The sequence below is a fragment of the Channa argus genome, chromosome 4, assembly GCF_033026475.1.
Source record: "Channa argus isolate prfri chromosome 4, Channa argus male v1.0, whole genome shotgun sequence".
NCBI lineage: Eukaryota > Metazoa > Chordata > Actinopteri > Anabantiformes > Channidae > Channa > Channa argus.
Window position 1 is genome coordinate 11,150,635 of NC_090200.1, and position 23,724 is coordinate 11,174,358.

General features: G+C 40.3%; 1 protein-coding gene across 1 annotated transcript; it reads left to right on the top strand.

The window, feature by feature from the left end:
* The first annotated feature begins 4,158 nt into the window (after positions 1-4,158).
* Positions 4,159-23,701, top strand: camk1db (calcium/calmodulin-dependent protein kinase 1Db). Its single transcript, XM_067502493.1, has 11 exons — positions 4,159-4,886; positions 12,680-12,811; positions 13,833-13,907; positions 16,337-16,475; positions 16,795-16,921; positions 17,159-17,234; positions 18,135-18,247; positions 19,118-19,196; positions 19,918-20,005; positions 20,181-20,343; positions 21,726-23,701. The coding sequence occupies exons 1-11, from the start codon at positions 4,792-4,794 to the stop codon at positions 21,875-21,877; spliced, it is 1,239 nt and encodes a 412-aa protein (XP_067358594.1). The 5' UTR covers positions 4,159-4,791; the 3' UTR covers positions 21,878-23,701.
* Positions 23,702-23,724: the final 23 nt, after the last annotated feature.

Here is a 23,724-nt window from a genome sequence, read left to right on the forward strand (position 1 = left end):
TGTGCTTTGTGATTCTTTTCACCTGATCTAATGCTTGTGTATGAGCCAGAAATGTACTTGAATGTGTGGTTGCCTATAGTAGAAGTAGACGCCTATAGTGAAAATACTTTGGTTTATAATAAAGAGACTAAATGTGGCTTAACGTCACTGAACTGGTGGTTTAAAACTACCGTTAAAATGCACCTGTGACAGGTACAGTATGTGAAGCAGTTCATCATGACACAGGTGTGTACCAGGTTTCATTACTCCAGGGAAAAAATACATTTTCTTCTAGGGCCTATTGTTCAGTTATTAGCCGAACTAAGAAGCATAATATTAATATAAATATTCCTACAAAATAAAGTGCAGTGGTGATCAGCATGGAAAATATAGCGCCATTCTCCTAATTGTGCTTGAAGTTTAGTGTGTACTCTCAGCCGTCACTCATAACTATAATCCAACAATACACATTATACATAAATGCTGTTTTTTGCATGATTACTTGTTCTTTTGGTTCTTATTTTATCATTTATGCCAATAATTTTGTATTGAGTAAAACTTTTAATGCATGGCCTTATTTAAAAGTATGTTTATATACAGTTTACATATTTGGGGGAAGGAGGGGGAGAGAGACGGGGGGGACATGTGACATACAGATTGGAAATGGGCACATTGCTGTTATGCATCATTTACTGTATATGTTTAGCTACGTTACACATACGTTTAGTTAACTCGTCTTTTCCATCTTGCACTTAAAGTTGACATCATTCTGAGCTACTGTTAAATTCATACCGGTTATTGTACGCAATCTTTAAGAGCATTTGGCCACAACTTGGCAACTTAAATACAGCAATTAAGTGTCTCTGAGGTTTAAGTGAAAGGAAGTAGTCATAAAAAAATTAGCATTCCTAATTGTACAATGTACAGACGTTCGGGCAACCTTAGTCATTACTTGCCAGTTTTTAATAAATCTAATGCCGTAAATCTTCCTTTCACGAAGGTTCTAAGGATCCGTTTATAGGAGCTGAGCGTAAAGTTTTTCAGCAGGACTTTTTCTTTAGTAGAATATTTTTAGCGTGACTCCACATTTCTGGGTTTCATCAACTGATATGAAGCTGCACTTCACTAAATTTCTGTTTCCTGGTTGGCGAGACAATCAGCACCATGGTCAGACTAAGACTGGGTTTCAAACTTTACCCGAGCTAAAATCCAAACAAAAAATAAAATGTGTGGGTGAAGTTAACACATCTACAAATTTTGTTCGACTTCAAAGGTCTTTGATAAATGGCTCCTCTGGTACTTGAATAAGTGAGGCAGTAGGTCCAAATTATCAGTTTTAAATTCCCACAGCCCAAGATTTACGTTCTGTCTGACTAACTGTCTATACCCCAAAAGATATAAAAGAGAAAAGACTCTGAGTTCTGTTATCATCAAAATACTTGTAGATTTGTATATGAAATGTTAATCAACTAACCAATGAGTAAACTAGATAATGAAGCTATAAAATATACAAAATCTGCTGTTAAATACTGTAGGAGCCAACATCTGTCTAAATTAGGGTACAAAAAGATGCCAACTCAGTCTGAGTATCAGACCAGAATGAGTGGTGTGACACCAAAACCCTCGGAGACATGGTCCATGTCACATTTTACAACAATCATGTACATTGCCTGGCCAAACAAAAAAAGTCACCATCTAGATTTTACTTAGTAAATGGGCAAGAAGCCTTCTGCAGTGAATAAAGTGCACCCGGTGGTGGCCAACCTAACTTTAGTTGTTGCAACAATCTCCTTGGGTGGTTGTTTACTTTGCTTGATGCGGGCCAACAATTTGACCTTTCTGATACGTGTCTTCAGATGTGTCTTCACACGGCTGCTCACTGCATCAGTTAGCACTAAATAACATATTAAGCCCATTGAGAATGTTAGGGAGAAGTCTGGCCTGACTCTTAAAAATCCTCCAATGATTTTATTGCTGAAGTTGGAGAAGAGAAACTGTATTATAAACACCTTTTCATATTACAGTCTACAACAACCATCAATTAGCCACAGTCTCAAGAAGGATCGTTTACTGGATCTGCAAACAGTAAAGCATTTGGACAGTGACACATTCCGTGTTCTTCATTTTCTGTGCTTCAGCACAGTCAATAAAAATGACACATACTACATTAAAGTGCCAAGTCTCAGCTTTAATTTGAGCAGGTTTATATCAATATAGAAAAAACTGTGTGGGTGATGTAGCCCCTTTTAACACACAGCCAGTGTGCCAGCTCTTCTGGGAACCATACATGCTTTTAAAAAACACCACCATGTTGGACAGATGAGGTGTTATGATGAACTGTTGCCTTTTTATCTTTATATCTTCTACCTTTCTCTTTCCATCTCAAGGCTGATTTGTCTTTTATAGGGCCATGGATCAGGTTCCATAACTTTGCTGGCTTCTTTGGATTTTTTGTGTGACTGAGCTTTTTTGTATTTGAGGTTCACCGGGAATTTGCATCTCGTGGTAAATCCCCTGAGAGTATGGTTAGGAAATCATCTCTTCATAGTTCACAAGTAAACATATACGCCTACTTCCCGGAGAGCATTCCTGACTCGCTGTGCAGTTATAAAAGGGCTTTTTCTTCATCATGCAAATGAATTTGCTGTTATCTACAAGTCATTTTATACTTTTATTTACCTTGGCACACTGTAACTTTGATGATATCTTTTCTTTTTTTGAGCTGCATGCAACTCTCTTAGTGTCGACTCTCAACCAAATCCATGTGTGAGCTGTTTTACACATCAACTAACAAACAACTAAGCCAAATCTCAAAATTCTTTTGAACCCTTGCAATTCAAGCACTGTGATGTTCTAATTAAGTGTGTAGATTTAGGTAGGCAGCTGTTATTTACTGCTGTTTACTTTGCATTCTTGTTATATTTTAGAGGGTGAGGCTCATGGGCTCCTTCTTTAATAAAGTGATGTGGGTTTGGAATGATCACAAAAAAGTGGACTTTCAAACATTTAATTCCTGATCCACAGCCGCCCCAGTTGTCAAATCTATACATTCAATAACCTGTTGGTGTTTGTACTGGACTCATTACAGTAGAATAGAATAGGCTTTATTGTCATTGCACATAAAAAGTACAAAGAAACAGTGGAACTGTGCTTCTGAATCTCCTCTGTTGTCTGCAAGCTTAATATTTGAAACATGTAACTATAAGTTCTTTTCTCTGAGCTTGTCCGATGCACCTTTACATTTTGTAAACTTTGTTAGTCGTGTAAAGTGTATATACAGATACCAGCACACAAACAGTATAGGCAGCTGGTGAGACAATTAGTAGTTGTGGTGGGAGACAGACGTGAGGGAGATGTTGACCACAGAACCGCAGGCTGCACAGCATGGCTGATCACCAAACATAACGTTATCTATCATACTCTCTTTTGTTCTTTGTCTCTCTCTCTCTCTCTCTCTCTTTCTTTGTCTCTCTGATGTTTGAATTCTTCACATTGAGCACTCGGGCCCATGACTGTGGTGGCCCACCTGTAAATGCTCCGTTCTCTGTGCTGTTACCGTGTCTTGTGTGTTAAAAAAAAAGGATCACGATTCATGTTGTTTGCACAGTTTTTTGGTGTTTTATACATGGTTTAATATACTGTCTAACTGCATACAGAATAACACTCATATTCAAACAATATGCCACTTAGCAGACCCCGGTTTTACCCTGTCCTTCACCAAGGGGCGAGGTGAAACGGGGCCCCCTCCAAAATCTGATAGGCCACCCCAGGTACCAGCCCTTGCCAGAGTGCTAGGGTACTTTCTTCAGGGAGAACTATAACACTATCACTATAAAGAGACACAATGTTATTATGTACATTTTAATTGGTTTCATATGTTATTTACAAGTTGAATTTTGTAGCAAATACAACCAGGCCCATTATTCTCACAAATCATTATTGTTTCTTATTGTTTATGACCATGTGGAGTTAAAAATGGTAGATAAGGTGGCAAATAAGCTTTATTCATAGCTACTACAATGATGTTATTGTATGTGTCTACACATTGTGCAGTGACTAATGTAGTCTGGATTGCAAGCAGCCAAAACATAGAAGGGGAGGGTGGCCAGCTGCACATGGGCCCCTTTAACTCCCAGCTACGCCCCTGCCTTTACATTTCAACACATTAAAATGAAAGCATCTGTTTGGGCGACAAGGGCGACAAAACTGAAGATGCGCGTTCAGCAGAGCCTGACTCCGACACCCATCAGAGTTTCGACCGGGACGGTGATTTGGTGCAATGCGAACACTTAAATCGTTCACTGTGCGCGCTGTCAGATAGAAAGGCGGGAGCAGCAACCTCCCACTCCTCCTATTGCTATAACAACCACAGGGCGGTCGGTGTGACTCGATGGCACAGCAGCTCGGATGCGCCTGCCAAGTGTCATCCTCCTGCAAGCAGCCCGACCTCAGCTCACAACATCGCCGCTTGACACTGACTGAATCCTGCCCAGTAAGGAGGAGGGGGAGAGCCTGTGTCTCCCCGCCACAGTGATCCGTACAGCGTTGAAGCTCGGGGTCGGGATCCGCTACGTCAAACAGATTAGTCAAATAACCTCTCGGGGTAGGACACAGCTCCCCTCCTTGCGCTTGCCTGGCCGCATGCATGGGCTGAGGACGTAGCCTAGTCTGACAAATAGCCAGGAAGCCTGTGGCGAAACACAGAAGTGCACTACTTTCTCTTTTCTTGTGTTTTTTTTTTTTTTTGGCTGCCTGAGACGGCTGTGGTGATCCTCCAGCAGCGTCTTTTCCTCCCCCCCGGCCCAGTGAGAAATGGCGAAAGAAAACGGCGAGTCCAGCGATGGATCTTGGAAAAAGCATGTCGATGATATCAAGAAGATATTTGACTTCAAGGAAGTCCTTGGGACGTGAGTAACGAAATACCGCAACCTTGCAGGCGACAAAAAACTTTGTATCCAGTTGTGCAAATTGGCTTCACACAACAATTACACATTGTGCTGTTGAACGGAAATGAAAATCAGACTTGACAGCTGTTGAATATTTGTTGAATTTACTGAGCAATTCTCGACGGTGGCAGACAGAGACAGGGCCCCTTGAACTTACTGCCTGCTAAAAACAGCATTTTAAACAATCCAATGAGCACCATCGTCAGTTTGAATGGCTCAGACATGGGGTAATAAATGGGCTTCATGAGACAAAATAATGTGTCAGACACGCGTTATGTCACAGATCACTCAGAAACTACGGCAGCCTGATGTTATTCTCCCCACAGATCAGATGAGATCAGATCAGGTCAGATCAGGGATGAAGCATGAGCACAGAGCAGCCATTTGTTTGGGGCCGTTTTGTACAACATGACTGTGACAGCAGACAGACGGGCCTATTTGCATACACAAATGATGAAATCAGCTCCGTCTGTGGTGACTTTGTGTGTGATTGTGCTCAGTCTCTTGCCTTCTTATTCAAACAGAGGAGCATATTTTAGCTGAGAAACGTTATGTCTGGGTTTTAGGATTCATCTCACTGTCACAGATACTTTATGCAGTTTATACACTGAAGGCTCTTCAGTAGTTTACTGTGCTGCAGCTCTGTTTCATTTGGTATGTTCCTATAGTTTACGGACCACTTCAGTTGAAGTTATTCTCCAGCCTTTGCACCCCAGAGCAGGCAAATTCCAGAGTTTATTTTGGGCCACTGTTGGGGTCGTTTGACATGTTTTTTTCCTTTGAATATGTAGAAAGACAGACACAGAGAGAGAGAGAGAGAGAGAGAGAGAGAGAGAGAGAGAGTCCCTGAGGAACTCAAACTGAAAAACGAAACTGGAGGAGGTGCTTTTATGACTGAAAAGTTTCAGGCACTTAGTCTTGGTGGTTATTAGGTGCTGTCACAGATTTTATAGGCCTTATTTCTCATTTTCTGCTCTTCATTTGTCTCCTAAAGACATGTCTCTCTCCCTATGAAGAAGAGTAACTTAATTGTGGTTGTGGTTTTAAATGTTAGGGAAGGCCTGTGTCTCCCTGGGGAAGTATATTTGTTTTTCTAATTTGGCCTGAAAAACCAATGCTGAGAAGCAAAAAAAAAAAAGCTTCTGGTCACAGTTGTAGCTAAACTGGGAAGGAAGTCATTCATAAGCAATAAAATACACACTGGGGTTTGCTGTTTGTGAGATAAAGTAACCTCATCTTGTGGAGAAGTTGGAATAATCTGCACGGTCTCGGCTATCTTTGCCTTCTTCTCATTTTTTGAAACGCTAAACTGCTCATCGTGACCACAGACGTGTTTTTCCTGAGCAGCAGCAGCAGCAGCAGCATCATAAAATTCTTCTACAGATTGGTGATTCATGAAGCGCACTCAACACTTCAGCCGTTGTACTAAACAGCCAGTCGTTCCTACCTGGAGGCAGTTCTGATTTCCCCAAGGCTTTCATTTATGTGTGAAGAGCCTCTGAATAACACCAGTGAATCATCGTGATTTACTGTCCACACAGTGCCCAGGTTGGAGGAACACACATCCCTCGCCCACAACCCAGCACACATCTCCAGAGTCAGTTTGTCACTGTTCAGGCCGTGGGTTACATATCCAGTGCAGCTTGTTCTCCTCGTGATTGACTTTAAGTAAGTTCCATTTACCACTTCCTGTGTGTCTTAATCGGCAGTGTCTTTGCGCGGCACAGTGACGTTCACAGCAGGCCAGTAGGTCTGCAGCTTTGCTTAGGGATTAAACATGGACAAAGAAGGGCTGTTAGTAAGGAAGAGACCTAGATTATCCTCCTTCCTTTCTTTCTCCTGCTGCTCCACATTTCAAACGTAGGTTCCCTCCTAGTTCATCCCTCTGCAGCATCCTCATGCCAAAGAAAACTCATTCACTGCTCTCCACACAGCATCAGTGGAAAGTCACTAAGTACATTGAACTTAGTGCAATTGTGAGGTACTTTGCAAAGTATTTTTTTATTTTATGCTACTTTCTATTTGTAGCTTGCAACAATTGAGACTAAATCTACTTTCAACTTAATTTATCATAACGCAGTACTTTATTGACCACTTATTTGACTGACAGTAGTCAGATCCTTGGCAGATTAAGATTTGACACTGAATTTATGAGTCAGTGTTATACTGTAGATTACACTACACAACGGTGTGGTGGTGTCCGTAATACTTTGGCTTCCTGAGCGTTTTTGTTTCTTTTAATGCTGTAAGCTAATGAGATCTTTGCCACTGAAGCCAGTCATCCTACCTCGATGCCACTTGCCTTGCAGCTAATTTCAAACGCTTAAGCTGTTGATACTCTGTGGAAGCAATTTCAATTTGACCACAAAAACCATCAGAGGTCCCAGTGGGCAAATGTAGAGCCTGAGTGATGAATAAGAGTGCAGTAAACCAATCTTTTCTTTCTTGGTTCCCATTCCGGTGCCCAAAATAATCTAAAGTTGTGAACACAACACAGACGTGCAAAGAGCTTTTAAGTTGATATGGCAAACTTCTTAGCAATCTGTTGCTTGTTTACACACACTGTCGTTCCAAAATATATTGGTGTTGATTTAGCGTCGGGTTTTAGTTCAGTTTTCCATCTCCACCAGCCCCCTGAAGGAACCGGTGGTTGTCTTTGTGCTGTTTGCTGCTGAGCAGGTGGAGGCCTGGGAAATTCTGAAACCAAAACAGTGAACTGAAACATGTTGAAGTGCTTCCCATAATTGACAGAAACTTCAGTGACAATGGTTGGTCTGTCTGTGTATGTCTCTATGTTTGCCCTGAGATAAACTGGTGACCTGTCCAGGGTGTCCCCCGCTTCTCGCCCAATGACAACTGGGATGGGCTCCAGCCCCCCACGACCCTGAAAAGGAGAAGCAGTTAAGATATTAGATGGATGGATGGATAACCAGAATTATGGAAGGAAAGGCTATAATTAAGGCTTAAAATGGTTATGAGTTTATATGTCTTAATGTTTTTAAACTCATTTATCAGTTATGCTGAGCAGGACACAGTAAATCATTCAGAAGAATACCTTGGCTCATTTTATTTATTTAAATGGGGTGGCTCAAATGCAACACAAAATGTTTCCAAGTTATATTAAGGTAAAATGTTTTTAATCATATTTGCCATTGTTTCCCTCTGTCATCTCCTACTGCTCAATATACAATCTTGGTTCTTTTTACCAACACAGATAATTTTTTCTGAGTCTGATATTAATGAACAAATCTGAGACCTGTGACCAATATTGAATGAACCCTGCAGTTGCCTCTGTGCATTGATTATACTCTGAGCAGAGACGAGCTTAGTCCTTGAAAGCAGCCTGAATGCAGTGAAAAAGGCAGCTAGGCAACTAGGATGATGGAAGTCCTTGGTTGTTCCCTCTGAAGAAGACACTTCCTGGCACTTTCCACCTCCACCACCACCAATGTGGGAGGAGATTCTTTGTCATTCATTGTAACGATGGAGTCCAATAATTCAAAAAGATTATGCGTAGTATGCTGTGTGCATAGTAATTCACTGAGTTACCATTTGCATTCATGACCCTGTCACCACTGTGTAAAATCCACTGCACTCAGTGTTGAAGAGTAGCAGACTGCCCGGTATCGGGGCACAGGAAGACGTAATCACCCTTATTAAAAGAATTTTGCTTCTCTCTGATGGGCTGATCTGTGAATTTACAGCAGGTTTCTCTCAAATATTTCTCTGCAGTGTTGTTTTTTAACCCTTTTATTTGTAAAAAGTAACCTTGTCTGATCAACAGTGTTTTGAACAGTTTCCTGAAATGTAGCCTCAGGTCCAGTGAGTGTCACTGGGATGGTGAGAGCTGCTGTTTTTGTTCTAGTTGTGTTATTGATATTTATTTCTATCTACAGCATCACATCAATGCTATTTACAACAAAGACAGAAAATAATTACTTAACTTTGTGCAGTGACCAGAGTTAACGCAAAACAACAAAACATAACCTTTTGTAGACTCTAGTCCATGACTTGACTTTGACCTTTTTGTAGTACTTCTGCAGTCTCTTTTTTTACTACGTCAGATGTTATACTGAATTTTGACTTTACTTATGCTGCATATATTTTCTAGATAATGCATTTTTCCTTTACATTGTCTGCAAGAATCCATTAAGACATACAGACACAACTTTTAGTTTAGTCAGCTTGTTTTGTCTGTACTCTAGAAATTTCTCTGTTTACGCTCAGAAGAGGAAAAAAGCAGCCTTCCTTGTAAATAAATATCAAAATCACTGTTGATGTATTTATATAGCTAAAACAACATTAAGAGAATCTGGAGAGAGTCCAGATTTCAGCGTGTATATCACATAGTTTGTTCAGCTGATGCTAAAGTTTGCAAAGCTTTGAGTCGACAGAGTGGCGACCGAGCAGATGGTGGCGTGAAGGCTGTTAAAATTAAATGATTTGTGAAACTGCTGCTAGCACGTTTATCACCAAATTTGAGGAATCTTAGTGAATATGTGATTGTATTTGCTGCACTTGCATACACTGTAAAAGTGATAATCCCAGTTATCCAGAAGCTGTTTGTTGTAGATTGTAGTGGAGTTTGCTTATTGTTCTCCTTGCATCCGTTCAAAGCACTGGTGGTGTCATGTATATGTTTCAGATTAAAGCTCTTAGTGTACAGTTGTTGGTTGACATTGTTTAGGTTACACCCGGAGTAGCTCTACCTGGATTGTCAAATTCTGACTTCCATCCTATATGTTGCATAACAGGCTGCAGTGACCCATCTTATGCAAGGTGATTCAGCGTGAATACTCCGCACCACAACTACAATACATGCATTGCCTGTGAATGTCAGTAAGTCAGTCTCAGCTGAACCTCCATCAAAAAACTTCCTCCATCAACTGTGCCTATCCATAGTCGCCAATGATGCTGATGTTGCAGCCTGAAAAACTTTCCTGGTTGATTACTTGACATCTGCAGCATTAGCTGCCAGTTTCACACAGAGAGCAGCCCACATTCACATTTCACATTAGTCAGCTGGTTTGGCTTGGCTATCCTGCACATAGTGTGGTGATGACTGCAGACTGTCACACACACAACTCCTACTGGCATCTAGGATCTGTGAACAGCGAGCTCTGTGCGTCTGGGAAGAACTTAAAATTCAGCTATTATTATTATTCAACCAATTGAGTCACTGCGCTGACAAGATGGCACAGTCTGTGACACTGGGAAAGAAGCATTTTACTGCCGTTAATGTTTGTCTTGCGTAATAGATTTGAGGTGCTCTTAAAAAGCCGTCCAGTATAGATGTCGACTTCTATCATTACATAATGCTGCTCTAGATCACATCCGGCTTAATGCTAGGCATGAATTCTGTTATGCTGGTCATTACTTAAGTTTAGCGGTGCAACAATACTAACTAAGCATTAGCTATAGCATATATTAAGTGAATTAGGCTAAATAAATTAACAATAATTCATTTAATACAAAAAACATGACAAGACAATTCCTCATGTTTGAAAAGCAGGAACCAACAAGTGTTAGGATGTTTTCTAAGAGAAATCAATGGAATAATGAATCAAAGTGCCAAATACGTTTCCAACCATCCACTCATCATTTTAGCTGTAGTTAATAATTTTGAGGATGTGTGTATGTGCTGTATGTGGATACATACAGCATGATGATGGTAGAGTCACTTCATACATGTCTCTAGCAAATATTGCACCTTTTTTTTGTTTCTATGAATTACAAACTTGTAATGCTATAAGTGCTTGCAGCACAGTTTGTCATGCTTCATGCATTGGTGGAGCAAGAGAATTCACAGGCCTGGATTCTGTCATGCTGTCATTGACAGGAAGTGATGTTTTTGGGCGTCAGTGTGGTGAGCAGGGGGATAAATGGTGTTATACTCTGTAACCAACCCCTTTGTTAGTTTACAGGTTTCCTGTGGTTTTCATCACCGTGTGTCTCCTGCTGCAAAAAGCGTGCTCGGAAAAAAGCATGCAAGAGCAGTGCTTGACAGGTTTGATGTGCTGTTGGAGGAATGTTGCACTGCTCCTAAATGTCCTCGCAGCTGTAGAAATGTAGATGCTCGTTTTCCTCACAGCAACAACTGCAGTGGGAAGATAGTGTTATTAGAGGCCTGAGTGGAAGTGCACCATCTAGAATTTATGTGTCAGAATGAGGTCAAAGTCAGACAGACATATGTTTCTAGCCCTGTTCAGTTTGTTTTGTTTGAAGTGAGAGTGTATCTCAGCACACCTGGGGCTGGCTTTTGTGACCAGATAGAGTGTTTGTGCAGTGTATTTGTGTGGCACGACATAACTGTTCCCCCCCACCCCACCGCTCGTGTAATGATGAAGTGAGGGATTAATGTGGATTTAATGGCCACGGTGGGACTGCTGGGAGTATCTGATTATATTTTCAGAACATAATGGTCTAAAAATGTAATTATGATGTTTGCCATCTTGGTGTTTATAAGGCAGGTAAATCAGTTCAGGTGTGTTTTTCTGCATCCCGTTTGTATAACTGTTTTCGTTCCAACAAACCCCCTAAACTGTGAATCATAGAATATGAAAAACAAATGCACAAAGCTGTGTGTATGTTCTGAGTGTAATGAAGGGAAAGTTCATCACTCATCATTGTGTTACAGGATAATATTTCTCCAAAATACCAAAGTCATCATTTAGCAATAACTGCAAGCAAACCCTCCAACAAAGAACATCTTTGCTGTTGTTGTCAAACAAATTGACCTTTTCCTCACTCCACAGTGCGTCCAATATGTAAAGTTCTTAAAAAAGGGTTGTGTATTTAAGGTGTAACTTATCATGTGTCATCGAAAAATCCCAGTTCCTGTAAATGCATTGTTTTGCCCGTGTCAGCTCTAGTCTGAAATTCTCAATAATGTCGCCATAAAACCTTTTATGTCAGCAGTTCAGTTTGAGATCATAAAGCAGAGGAGAAAAGGAACAATTTACAGTATGTAGCTACTCTGTGTGATTTTGTGAGACAAGAATTTATGACCTGGGGTAGTTTTGTATGGCTCAAAACACACAGAAATGATTGCCATCATTTTCTTCTATTGGCCGTTTTGGCAAGCTAGAGCCACTGTTCGATCAGTTGACCAAGGATTATTTTAGTCTTTTAGATCCTGTCATTTTCTTTAGTCTGGTGAACATGACCCAGAGAATTTCAGATCATCATTTCAAGATTTTCTCATTAGATAATCCTGAGGGCACCAGTGAGTAAAAAGCTGCCTATAAAGGTGTGTAATGAACACAAAAATAGAGGGGGGGGGGGAAGCAACCGTGCAGCCTGCCCTACAAGATTTATTAATGGTGGACTGAAGGTGGTATCATAGCAACAGATACAGATTGCTTGAGCAAATATTCCCTTAATTCCGTATTTGTTTTTAAAGGCTCTCATGTATGTAAGACAGATGGCTTAGGAAGACACGCTATCTGTCATCCTAAATGGGTGGGGTTTTTTTGTTTTTTTTTCTTTCAGAGGTTTTAAAAGTGTTTGCTGTGCTTTTGGCTGCACATGAGAAGAAGTGTAAGCCAACACAGAAGGCTGCTGGCCATAGCCAGGGAATTTACCAGTTCTCAGTAATTATTCACAATATGCTGTTTGTTTACTCTGCCTTGTCTGCCTCTGAGTGCCCTCTATCTACACACTGATGATAGTTTTTTTTTATATTGCCTGAGCGCATGTACAGCAAGAATAACATGTTGTTGTTATTCTAACATGTCTCTTTTTTTCTCTTGCAGCGGTGCATTTTCTGAAGTGGTGATGGCTCAGGAGAGGGCCACGGGAAAGATGGTCGCAATCAAGTGCATCCCGAAAAAGGCTCTGAAGGGAAAGGAGACGAGCATTGAAAATGAAATTGCCGTTCTGAGAAAGTAGGTGCTGCCTGACTGATTTTGGGGGGGATCACCACGTTGCATCATCCTTAGGGAGTATGTGAGTGAGTGTGTGTGTGTTTGTTTGTCTCTCCAGGCGGAGTTGAGATCCTGGTGCCGCTCAGTTTATTTACAGCCATTGTCAGGCTTAATTGACTTCCCTGTCCAATCTCATCTATCCACCATTTTGGTTTGACACACTTACCCAACTACACAGGGTTTGATAGGATAACACTGACACCAGGTGACACTCCATCCCCCTCCAGGGCTTAATGGGTAATTCCCCCAAGCGTCTCAGTTATCAGTCACCCTTGAAACAAGCACACTAGTTGTTGGGTGTAGTTGCTTGGTTGCAGTTGTTGTTCTTTAACTTCTCCTTTTTCTCACTCTCATGTCTCTTAGTCTAACAGCCTTCAAAGTGCAACCTTATTTCTTGTTCTGAACTTATAAAGGAACTTATAAAGGTTGTTTAGTCCTTTGAGAATCTCTCTGCCTCCTCCTCTTACACCCCCACCTTTTCCTTTTCAGCCACCTGCCCTTCTGAACACGATCTGTCATCTGCATATCTCCTTGCAGAGGCTTTTTTTGCAACTAAAACCTTGTTGGTCGGTTGGTTGCCTGGACACAGACTCGCAGCATCCATCCAGTATTATTTTCTTTAGGTGCTCCTGCTGACAGGGGTTACCACTTCATGACTCACTGATTAGCATCCTGTAAGAATTCCCCCTGCTTTTCATCACATACAAAAAAAAATCTCCCTTTGTGGAGGATATGCTTTGCCAGGTTCTTTTTTGACAAGGGTAGAAATAAGCATGTGCTCTCACTCTCTCTCACACACACACACACAGTATAAATACAGGCAGTGTTCTGTGACAGAGAGCAAAAAAAGGAACTGTTTTCCATTGGCAGGGCATCATTTTAACAAAAGAAAAGGCTAATTGCACCTCGTTAGTGGCCTGTGCTGAAATGAACAGATGCTGACAGCAATCAAAGTAAATCTTCTGTTCTCCCTCTCTTTCAGGATAAAGCATGAGAATATTGTGGCTCTGGAGGACATTTATGAGAGTTCAAACCACCTGTACCTCATAATGCAGCTGTAAGTACATCAACACACTGCATTGTTTGTTTAGGTCATCTTTTTGTCTCCCTGTTTGCCTGATATTTCAATCATGTGTTGTGCTTTGCTTAAATCCTTAATGTCCTTGAGGCATTTTTCACATGCATGTCTAATTAAATGCCGCGGTGCTTTATAGAGAATTGTTTAGCACTATATGTATTGTCATTGTTTAACAGCAGTATTAAATGTGGGGATGGGACACCTAAAGCAACAGATTAGACAATTCAATAATAAAATATAACCAACAAGTTTCTAATCTATAAAACTGTTCAAAGGAAACTATTAAAGAATAATTTGACAGGTTACTGTTAGTCTCACTTCTGGACAATAAGCTGGAGCTAAGATGTGCTTAGCTTAGCTTATCTTAGCATAAATATTGTCAAGTATTATTTACAGTGGCTTTAGAAAATATTCACAACTATTAAGCTCTGAATCTTCTTGGGTAAGTTTCCACAAGCTTCTCACACGTGGATTCGGTCACCTGGATTTCTCCCTGACAGACTCCCTCAAGCTACATCAGATTTGATGGGAAGTGTCTGAACTGCCATCTCTAGGTCTCTCCATAGATGCTCTCTGTTGAGATGCAGCTTGATTTCACAATGCTGCCATCACTATGCTTCACCGTGGGGATGGTGATGATGATACCAGGTGATGAGCAATGCCTAGTGTTTTGCAGATTTAGTGATTGGAGTGCTGTCCGAAAAATTACATTCTGAATCATTTGAACACAAATACTTGTCCACGTGCTCTCAAACTCTTTAAATGCTGCCTCGAAGGCTCTAAGCCAGTTCTCATATTCTGTAGTTTTACCTCTAACCACTAGCCCCTCTACCATAAAGACCTAATTGTGCTGCAGCGATATTAATCTTTTTGACAAGTTTTCCAATCTCTGCAGAGAACATCTTAAGTTTTGTCAAAGTGACAATTGGTCACCCCTCTGACCATGGTCGTTATAGTCCGTTTACTCCAGTGATTCTATACTCAACACTGTAGAAATCGATTTATACACTTTCCTGATCTATTCCTCACCACATTTTATGGTGCAAGTCAACATCAGTGCAAACATTTGTACTATCTAAATGTGCATTGTAAGCATCATCAGAAGTAACAAAAATGGTCAAGGAGTGTATAAGACAAGTTGTAGTAAAATACTAAAAATTATATTAGTGCAAAACTTGATAAATTAACTTCTGGTAAAGGAAGATTCATGCTAGTTGAAGTGCACAAGTGCACATACTTTTGCCCCATACATATATTGAAAATGGGATAATGTTATGTTATTATCATGTTATAGATTTCATTTTTAAGTTTGTAAAAATAAAAGCATCACAATACTTCCTGAAGACAAACTGAACAAGATGGCTACATAAAGTGTATATGAGTCCGTAAGTGTGAAGTGTACGTGTTGCAGCTGCACCTCAGCCACTGCCATTATTATGACATATGCCACATATGTGGCATATGTCATCTTCATTTCAGAGACCTTTCCCCTTGCCACATAATTTCACCCTGTTCGTGACAAATGCAGCAGCAATTTAGGCAGCGATTATCTGCCCTCTGAAAGGTGTGTAATGTTGCTTTGAAGTCTACCTTATAAAAATAGCAATCTGTATAGCCAACGATCTTTGAACTGCCAACCATCTGTGAAAGCATGCACATACTCATAAGAGAGGCTGAACTTAACATGAGTCACTTGTTGTGTCTTTAGCTTTTGCATTTGTGATTTAAAGTAGTTGAGAAAAAGCCTGGTACATCAATCTCAGATACTTAATAGACAAAGGGACAAGTCACAAAATCCCGTTGTGGAATAAATACTGAAAAATAAATGTTAGCAGAGCTACATCATTTGAAGAATAACACTTTAAAATACAACCTGCAGATGATCAAACCGTCTGACAGATAAAACAACAACATACAAGATTTTAGTTTGCCTTGTGAATATAAAACGATGCAAGTGACAATAATGATAAGTAATCACAAATCACAATCACAAATTTTATTTAATATATTTTCACATTCTAATGTTCAACTGTGCAAATATCAACAACAAAAGTAAACTTAAACTTTATTTAAATAAGCACACAAGCAAATAAAGGTTTAACACCTGAAGTAACAAACCCTACTCGGTGAAGGCAGTTATAAAATAAACATTACAGAATCAGTGGTTTCTACCCGGGATATGTGCACATGTGCGAGGAAATGTGCATGCATAGCCTAATATATGGGAGTGTATGTATGTGTTTTGTTTCTTATCCTTTGCTCTTACTTTTTGACCTTATTTTTGGCACCTAAATGGTTTTTGCCTTATGCCTGTCCTTCACAAAGCTCTTTGTACAGGCTGATTTTCATAAAGTGTACATTTAAAAAAAAAAACTTTTTATGTCTGTTACTTCCGTGCGGGCTGACAGGGTGTCTGGTGGTGAGCTGTTTGACCGAATCGTAGAAAAAGGCTTCTACACAGAGATGGATGCCAGTCGGCTTATTCGGCAGGTTTTGGATGCAGTCAACTATCTTCACTCCATGGGCATAGTGCACCGAGACCTGAAGGTACAGCAGTATTTAATATTCATAGAATCCCTCTTTAGTCTTTCAGAGAGGGGAAATCCCTGTATGAGTGACATTACAGGATCTCTGTGTCGAAAGAAAACCCACAATCTGCTTACCCACAGATGTTAAATGTCAAGTATTTTCTTTCTCAGTAAAACTGATCAAACCTCTTGGATGAGCTGTATGACAAATCCAGGGGATTTTGTTTGACTTTGTGTTGTTTGACAATGTATTGGATGAATGAAATTAATCTAATCAGAAAAAAACAAACTATTATAAAGACACGCAGACAAACACGGACACATTGTGTTTATTTCAGCCTGAAAACCTGCTGTACTTCAGTCCTGATGACGAGTCAAAGATCATGATCAGTGACTTCGGCCTGTCAAAGATGGAGGGAACAGGCGATGTGATGGCCACCGCCTGTGGGACTCCAGGATATGTTGGTGAGCATGTCCTCTGATCTTTGGCTTTGTTGGATGCTTACTCTGACATAATTAAATGCTCTAGTTGGCTAAACAGACCTACAGGTCTAATCTGCCATAGCCACAGGTTAAAATTAGCCATCTGCTACAGGCATTCTAGTCCACCCGCTGTGTCATAGTCAAACACCGTTGATGCACTGTTTCACTATGTGGATGTATGTTTTTCAGCCCATTTATGAAATAATTTCTTTGTTCCAGCTCCTGAGGTTTTAGCTCAGAAACCCTACAGTAAAGCAGTGGACTGCTGGTCTATTGGGGTCATCGCTTATATCCTGTGAGTACTTCATTTAGAAAATAAACATTACTGAGGTTGCCCAAGAAGGTAACAAAAGTTAGAGTTACAGATAAACATCCTAAAATGGATAACAAGATTAGCGCACCACACAAAAACAAAAACAAGAGTCTATAGCCGTGCCAGTAGTTTTTTGAAACTGGATTCGCAGTGGCTACATTGGTCCTCAAAGCTGAATGCTAACCCTTCCCCTATTAACAGCGATCAGTGTTGTGATGGTAATTGTTTAAGACTGTGGACAATGGAAATGTCATTCATTTTGCAGGATTTGGTCACAAATAAAAGTAGTAGATCTAGGTAAAAGTAAATTAAAGTCCCAATGCAAACTAAAACAACCCTATTGGATGTTAAAGCAGTGCTCAGTTAGGACTGTAGTCTGAGGGATTCCCACAGCTGTTGTTCCCCTATTAGGCTTTCATTGAAAAATGTTACAGGAAGCGGCCACACTAATTAAGTAAATTGCTGTTGCTCATTAGCAAAGGTGAAATTCCTGGTCTTGTTGTCTCTTCGTTATTTTTGATGAATTTTAAGTTAATTAGGTGGAAGAGTCTGCGATGGGTGAACAAATGAGGCGTCTCCCTGGTGATTGTTGTGGAATAATTTATATTGCTTAAGTATACGGCATATATTTATGCTGAACAACTGCAATTTACATGTCCTCTTTTACATATGGTATGAAGATGTTTCTGTCCCCCAGTGTAGCCCGTATAATCCCTCTGAGCTGTCTCGTGTTGCATGCTATATGAAAAAAACTAACAAACTGCAAGCAAATAAGATTAGGCCACAGAAAACCTTTTTTAGATTTGGGATAAAGATTGTAACATCAGCTGGATGATGGCACTCAGACTTTTGACGTGTAATCGTGCATCTTTATCTTCGCAGGCTTTGCGGTTACCCTCCTTTCTACGATGAGAACGATTCAAAGCTCTTTGAGCAGATTCTCAAGGCAGACTATGAGTTTGATGCACCGTATTGGGATGACATCTCAGACTCTGGTGAGATATGAAGTGCTGTTTGTGTTTTTGTGCATGTTACATTATGCACATTTCCGTATTTTAATTATTGTGATTGTGAATTTGCCCCCGTAAGTTTTCCAATGAATGGTAGCACTTTTTTCACAGGTGGGTTATATAAAGAAGCCGATGTATGAAGCTTTAGCAGAAAGTACAAACTAAAAGTAAACACATCAAAATACCTCACCTATTTAGTCTGATAGTTAAATTGTTTAAATAGTGTGCGTGTGTGTGAGTACTTCTGTGTAACATTACTGTAAGAAAGACATGGCATTTCTCAGTTCGTTGCCATGGTGCTTCTAATAAGCTCTGCTTGAGCATCTCCGTATAACACCTCCTAACAGCAGCTTTAAAGATGTGTGCAAAGGTTTTTACACTTTATTTCAGATAAGATTTCTATGTATTTAGCTACAGTATATTTTTGAAAGGCCATACAACCCTTTTAATGTCCTTTGTTGGTTTCAAGGCTAGATTCTTGATTATAGAAGTTCAGTTAATTATGTAAGACAATAAAATGTGTCTTTCTGTGTGAGTGTAAATTACTGGAAAGCCCAAAATTCAATAGATATGAGAACTTTTTTATTAAAACATTGTATAAACTTAGATAATTACAGACTTTTATGTGTTTGTTTTTTGCTCTTCTTGTCTTTTAAATCAGCTTCTTAGTAACACTAACTGACATGACATGGGTCCTTTCTCGGTAGAGGGTTAATATCACAAATTTGCCTAATAGAGCTTTGTGACACTAAATCAACGTACACTTCTTCATCCCCTCCCTCAACGTTCCCTCCAGGATAAACAAAACATGTTCTCAGGTGGACGTTCTCTTGACTTTTTCAATTCCCTCCACAGCCAAAGACTTTATCAGCCGCTTGATGGAGAAAGACCCAGAGAAGAGATTCATATGTGACCAAGCGCTTCAACACCCCTGGTGAGAAATTAATCGTCAACACACTGCGCCACAACCAGACAATCGCAGGGAACCACACATCTCAGTGTGATTAAACAGCGGTATGACGCAGATTGCCCGGCTTATGCATTTGTAATGGAGAGCATGTCCTCCCACTGTCATCTGTCGCCATGGCTCCAAGCCGCAAACCCACCTCTGCTCGGCACCGCCGGCCCTCAGAGATGGATCTGCTGAATAAATGTCTGCCAATTAGTGACTGGCATCATGAAGGATCCTTGAAGAATGTTGAAGCTTTAATGAACAATTAGGATGTCTTCCCAGGCCTAAGCCGGGGCTAACAAGAGCGAGCTGGCGTGGGCCGCTGTCTCCAGCTGAGAGGGCCAATGTGAATACGTCTGTTTAGTCAGTAATGAGCCTTTTGGGTCCTGGGCAGCTGATCCATCTGATACAAATATGTGGTTTGCGATACAAGCAACAGGTGTCATAACCAAGAGAAATGGATTTCATTGACAAGGTTTCACACTGAGATAATAGGATGAATGTGACAGAGAATGATGCAGTCGGTGATCAATCAAACTTGTATTCCAAAAATAAAAATAATGATAGAAGCAAATAGGAAAACAGCATGAAGACGATTCCTAGGTTGTTACAGATCCAAATAAAAACCAGATGTGTAATGCTGTGTTTGTATGTCTGAGTTGTTATTTTTGTGATTTTTAAGAGACCCGACTTTAATTTTCAGGATTGCTGGAGACACGGCTCTCTGCAAGAACATACATGAATCAGTCAGTCGACAGATGCGGAAAAACTTTGCCAAAAGCAAGTGGAGGGTGAGCACGCAGGACTTTATGTTTCTTTGTCATCACATTTCACCAAATACATCCATCTTCAGAAAAAATACCCAGTATTCTCTTTCCTTTCCTAATGAGAAAAACAAAACACTGCTTTGACGTTTTCTAGGAATCTGCCTTCACTGTTACATTTGTCTTCATACACTCTTCACAGCAAGCCTTTAATGCGACGGCTGTGATCCGCCACATGAGGCGCCTGCAGCTTGGCTCCAGCTTTGGCAGCAGCATCCACAGCAACAACTCTGTGTCCAACCCTCAGAGCCGAGCTCCAGCCAAGAGTCAGTCTGTGGATTGCGCCCCGCTCTCCCTGAAGGACTGTGAGTGACACTCCAGATGCTCTCTGTAGACACAAACATGTCCAACTTTTAGTACTGCTCTCAGCTGAGCTCTGTTTACTCTTCTGCCCCTCCTCATTAAGCTAATTGGCAACTCTTTAAAAAGCAGTGCTTTTCAATTAAACTGGATTTGACATGAGCCGTGTGGACAAAGCTTTTCTAGTGGTGTTTAGTTTCCCATTAAAAAGCTGTTTAAGAGTTAAGCTTTGTTCCAACATTGTACTTTGTCAGTTTACATTATTGGTGAAAGTTTTTATATTAATCTTTGGATTTTGGACATTTCGTGAAACAAAAATAATCAACATGTTAGCTTGGATTCACGGGTTTTTTTTGTTTGTTTGATTTTAGGTTCACAAAAAAACTAATTATATTGAGAATATAAAATAATGGGTCCCCTTAATGTATAGTAGTATATCAAAGAACTTACTTACTTTCTTTGACAATTTACCCTAATTTTAATCTGCAATGAGCAATTTGAACTAGGGCTGGCATGAGTAATCGGTCCACTCTTCTCCCTCTCCCTGCTCTGCTATGATCTTCTACTGTCTCTTATGCTTTACCCTGTTCTGTACAGCTCTTCACATTTTAGTAATTATCAAAATATTATTAATAGAAGCTACAACATGTACTAATAAAGTACAAAATTTTCTCTCATTTGTTAAAGGATCAAGCCTCACTCAGAAAAGTAGAACAGAATAATTTGATCAAAAAAGACAAATTTTCAAAAAGATGTAATATGTATTTTTTCCAGGAATGTTTCTATTAAGGTTAGGAATAAAAGAAACTAAATTTAATTATTTGGTCTCAAGGTTTGGCCATTGTTCCCTTCAAAAACTCCAATAAAAACAAAAAGTGTCTGTGTAGCTAAATCTTACGACTTAATCTTTTATGCCACAGAGCTCTGCTGCTAGACAAAAACTATAGCAATGACTGTGTAGGCTACAGGAATCAGCTGTTTGATTCACTTAGCGATGAGCATCTGTCAGACCAATCCCACAAATATCTGTCCAAAGGCTTATTGCTAATTGGAGGATGATTCCTTCCAAAACTTCACTCTGTTGCTCTTGCCTAAATGCCTTTTTTCTTTAATTTAAATTCAGGTGCATCACATAAACACTTAGGCACTGTCCCTAAGCCGATCTATAGTTAGGAGAACCTTGTAGAGGTTCTTAAACGTGCGCCTTTTTCAGTAAGAACCGATGGGTTTACGGCTTAACACTGCAGACAGGCTGGTGAAGTTAACATTTTTATTTATTTTTTTATTTTGGTAATGATTTAAAACACTTCTAAACTTATCCTTGACCTCCTTCTTAATCAAAAGAAGAGGAAAAAGCTCCTGGCTAAAGCTGTTTTGTCTCCCACAGGTCCTCCAATAGCTCCTCTGTCCTCCGCTGTTAAAGTCTACAATCAGGACTCTGATGCCCCCTCTCCTGTACGAGAGGAAGCGTCATTGGTGGCTGAACCACCGCGGCCACGACCCTCCACAGTCACTGTCATCCACACGGGGACTAAATGACGCCAGGTTCCGCGGGAGGTAAGCTGGGAGACCACGGAGCTTTGAGACGGGATAAAACCATCCCCAGCCTCGTGATTCCATGCCATTGCCCAGTTTGCCCATCCCGCCACCTCCCATCTGTTTCTGCCAACCATGGGAGGAATTTGAGGAGTGTCGGCTACAGCACGATACTCTTCCTACTGTCATACAGACCTGGAAGTACAGAGGGGGAGAGGCCCATCAGCAGCTGTTATGGTGGAAGCCATATTCAGCGTGAATCGTGGTTGTCTAGCAGAGAAACAAGCAGCTGTTCTGGAAGGTGCCACACTAAATGAACTCTTAATGAAGCTGCTGTTATTTCAGACTGTGAGTATCTTGACGCAGGATGCTCCTCTGTATGCCTTGTGTAAATATCCTGCCTGAACTGTTCAGTGGAGTCATGTTATGCAAGTGAAATATAAGCTTCAAGCTGTGGTAAATAATTGTGACATCATCTGCACACTGACCTTCTCGTCGTCTTGACAGGTCATTAATTTGCTGTGGTATTTGCTACAATGGTTCAAAGGGTCATAACTCCAACAGTGCGGCAGTATGTGTAGTCTTAGTTTTTCAAGTTTGTGGACATGAAACACGAGCGGGACGAGTATGCTTAAGTTAGGGCGTGTGATCGCTGAGAGGGCCTGTGCATTGCACATTGCACACATTGTATTGGATTATTTATTTTCTTACAATCTATTATGTCTTTTGTAAGAATACCACTTGTAGAAATGTGTTGCCAGAATGGACCAAAAAAGTTATTACATTGAATGATTAAAGACACAGTATGTAATAGTTGTTACTTTGTAATTGTTTTTATTTGATTAATCAAGTTTTGATGTGACTGTGAAGTCCTCCTGACCACTAGAGGGCAACCGCGTGTTGTTGCTTTACGACCAGTTCTCAGGGATGTGCTCCAACATGAAGCTAACCAAACCCTTCTCAGAGTGGTCGGACACTGCTTTTTGGGGTGGGGACAGATGTTTGAACCTCTACATAGTGCATATTATTCTCATGTGCCATTGGGAGAGTTTGATGTTTTGCTTCCTAAAATCCATCATTTTACACAGTATGAGGATCATGTAACTCCTACTTGAGTTGATTGTTTTCACTTGAAAATCCTTAAACTATACATTTGGATTTAAAGTATGTGTACATCAGTGAAGTGTCATCAGTAACAATGTAAAATGACAAATGAATGCAAATGTAACTTGGTAACAATTGCTCCCATTGCTGAATTGTCAAATCTGTAATGTGCAGTTCAGTAGTTGAAATATTATGCTCTGCTTCCGCTCATCAAGTGGCTGGTCTGAAAACAGCTCACTCACTCTGTGTTTAATCACTGTGCTTTCATACCAGCCTGTTGAATTTAGCAGAAACACTCCTTCTCTCTCTTGTTCGCGCCCTGGAGACTTTCACACCAAGAAGAGACCTGTCCTTGTATTCTCGCTGTAGTACCTCTGTTAAATTTTAAGTAACTTGACATGAACTAAAGGGAAAAGAAGCCCAAAACATGCCCAATATCACAGACTTTGCCATCTTAAATAACCTAAAAAATGTTGTGGTAAATACCGACATATGGACGTTGAGCTATTGTTTACTGTAAATACACATCTCAACAACAGTTTTCTTGGGTCTTCTGTGTTTTATTTTTGTCTTCCTAATATTTTCCTCCCAGAAACATCAAAAGAAACCAAAAGAATGTGAAGCATTTAAACCCCCCTCTCCCCAGTATGCATGCATTACATATTGTTGTAGAACTGTACTTTGGAAATGTAAATTAATGTATTAAAAACAAGCTTGTTTGCATGTGTCATTGTTTCTTTTACACA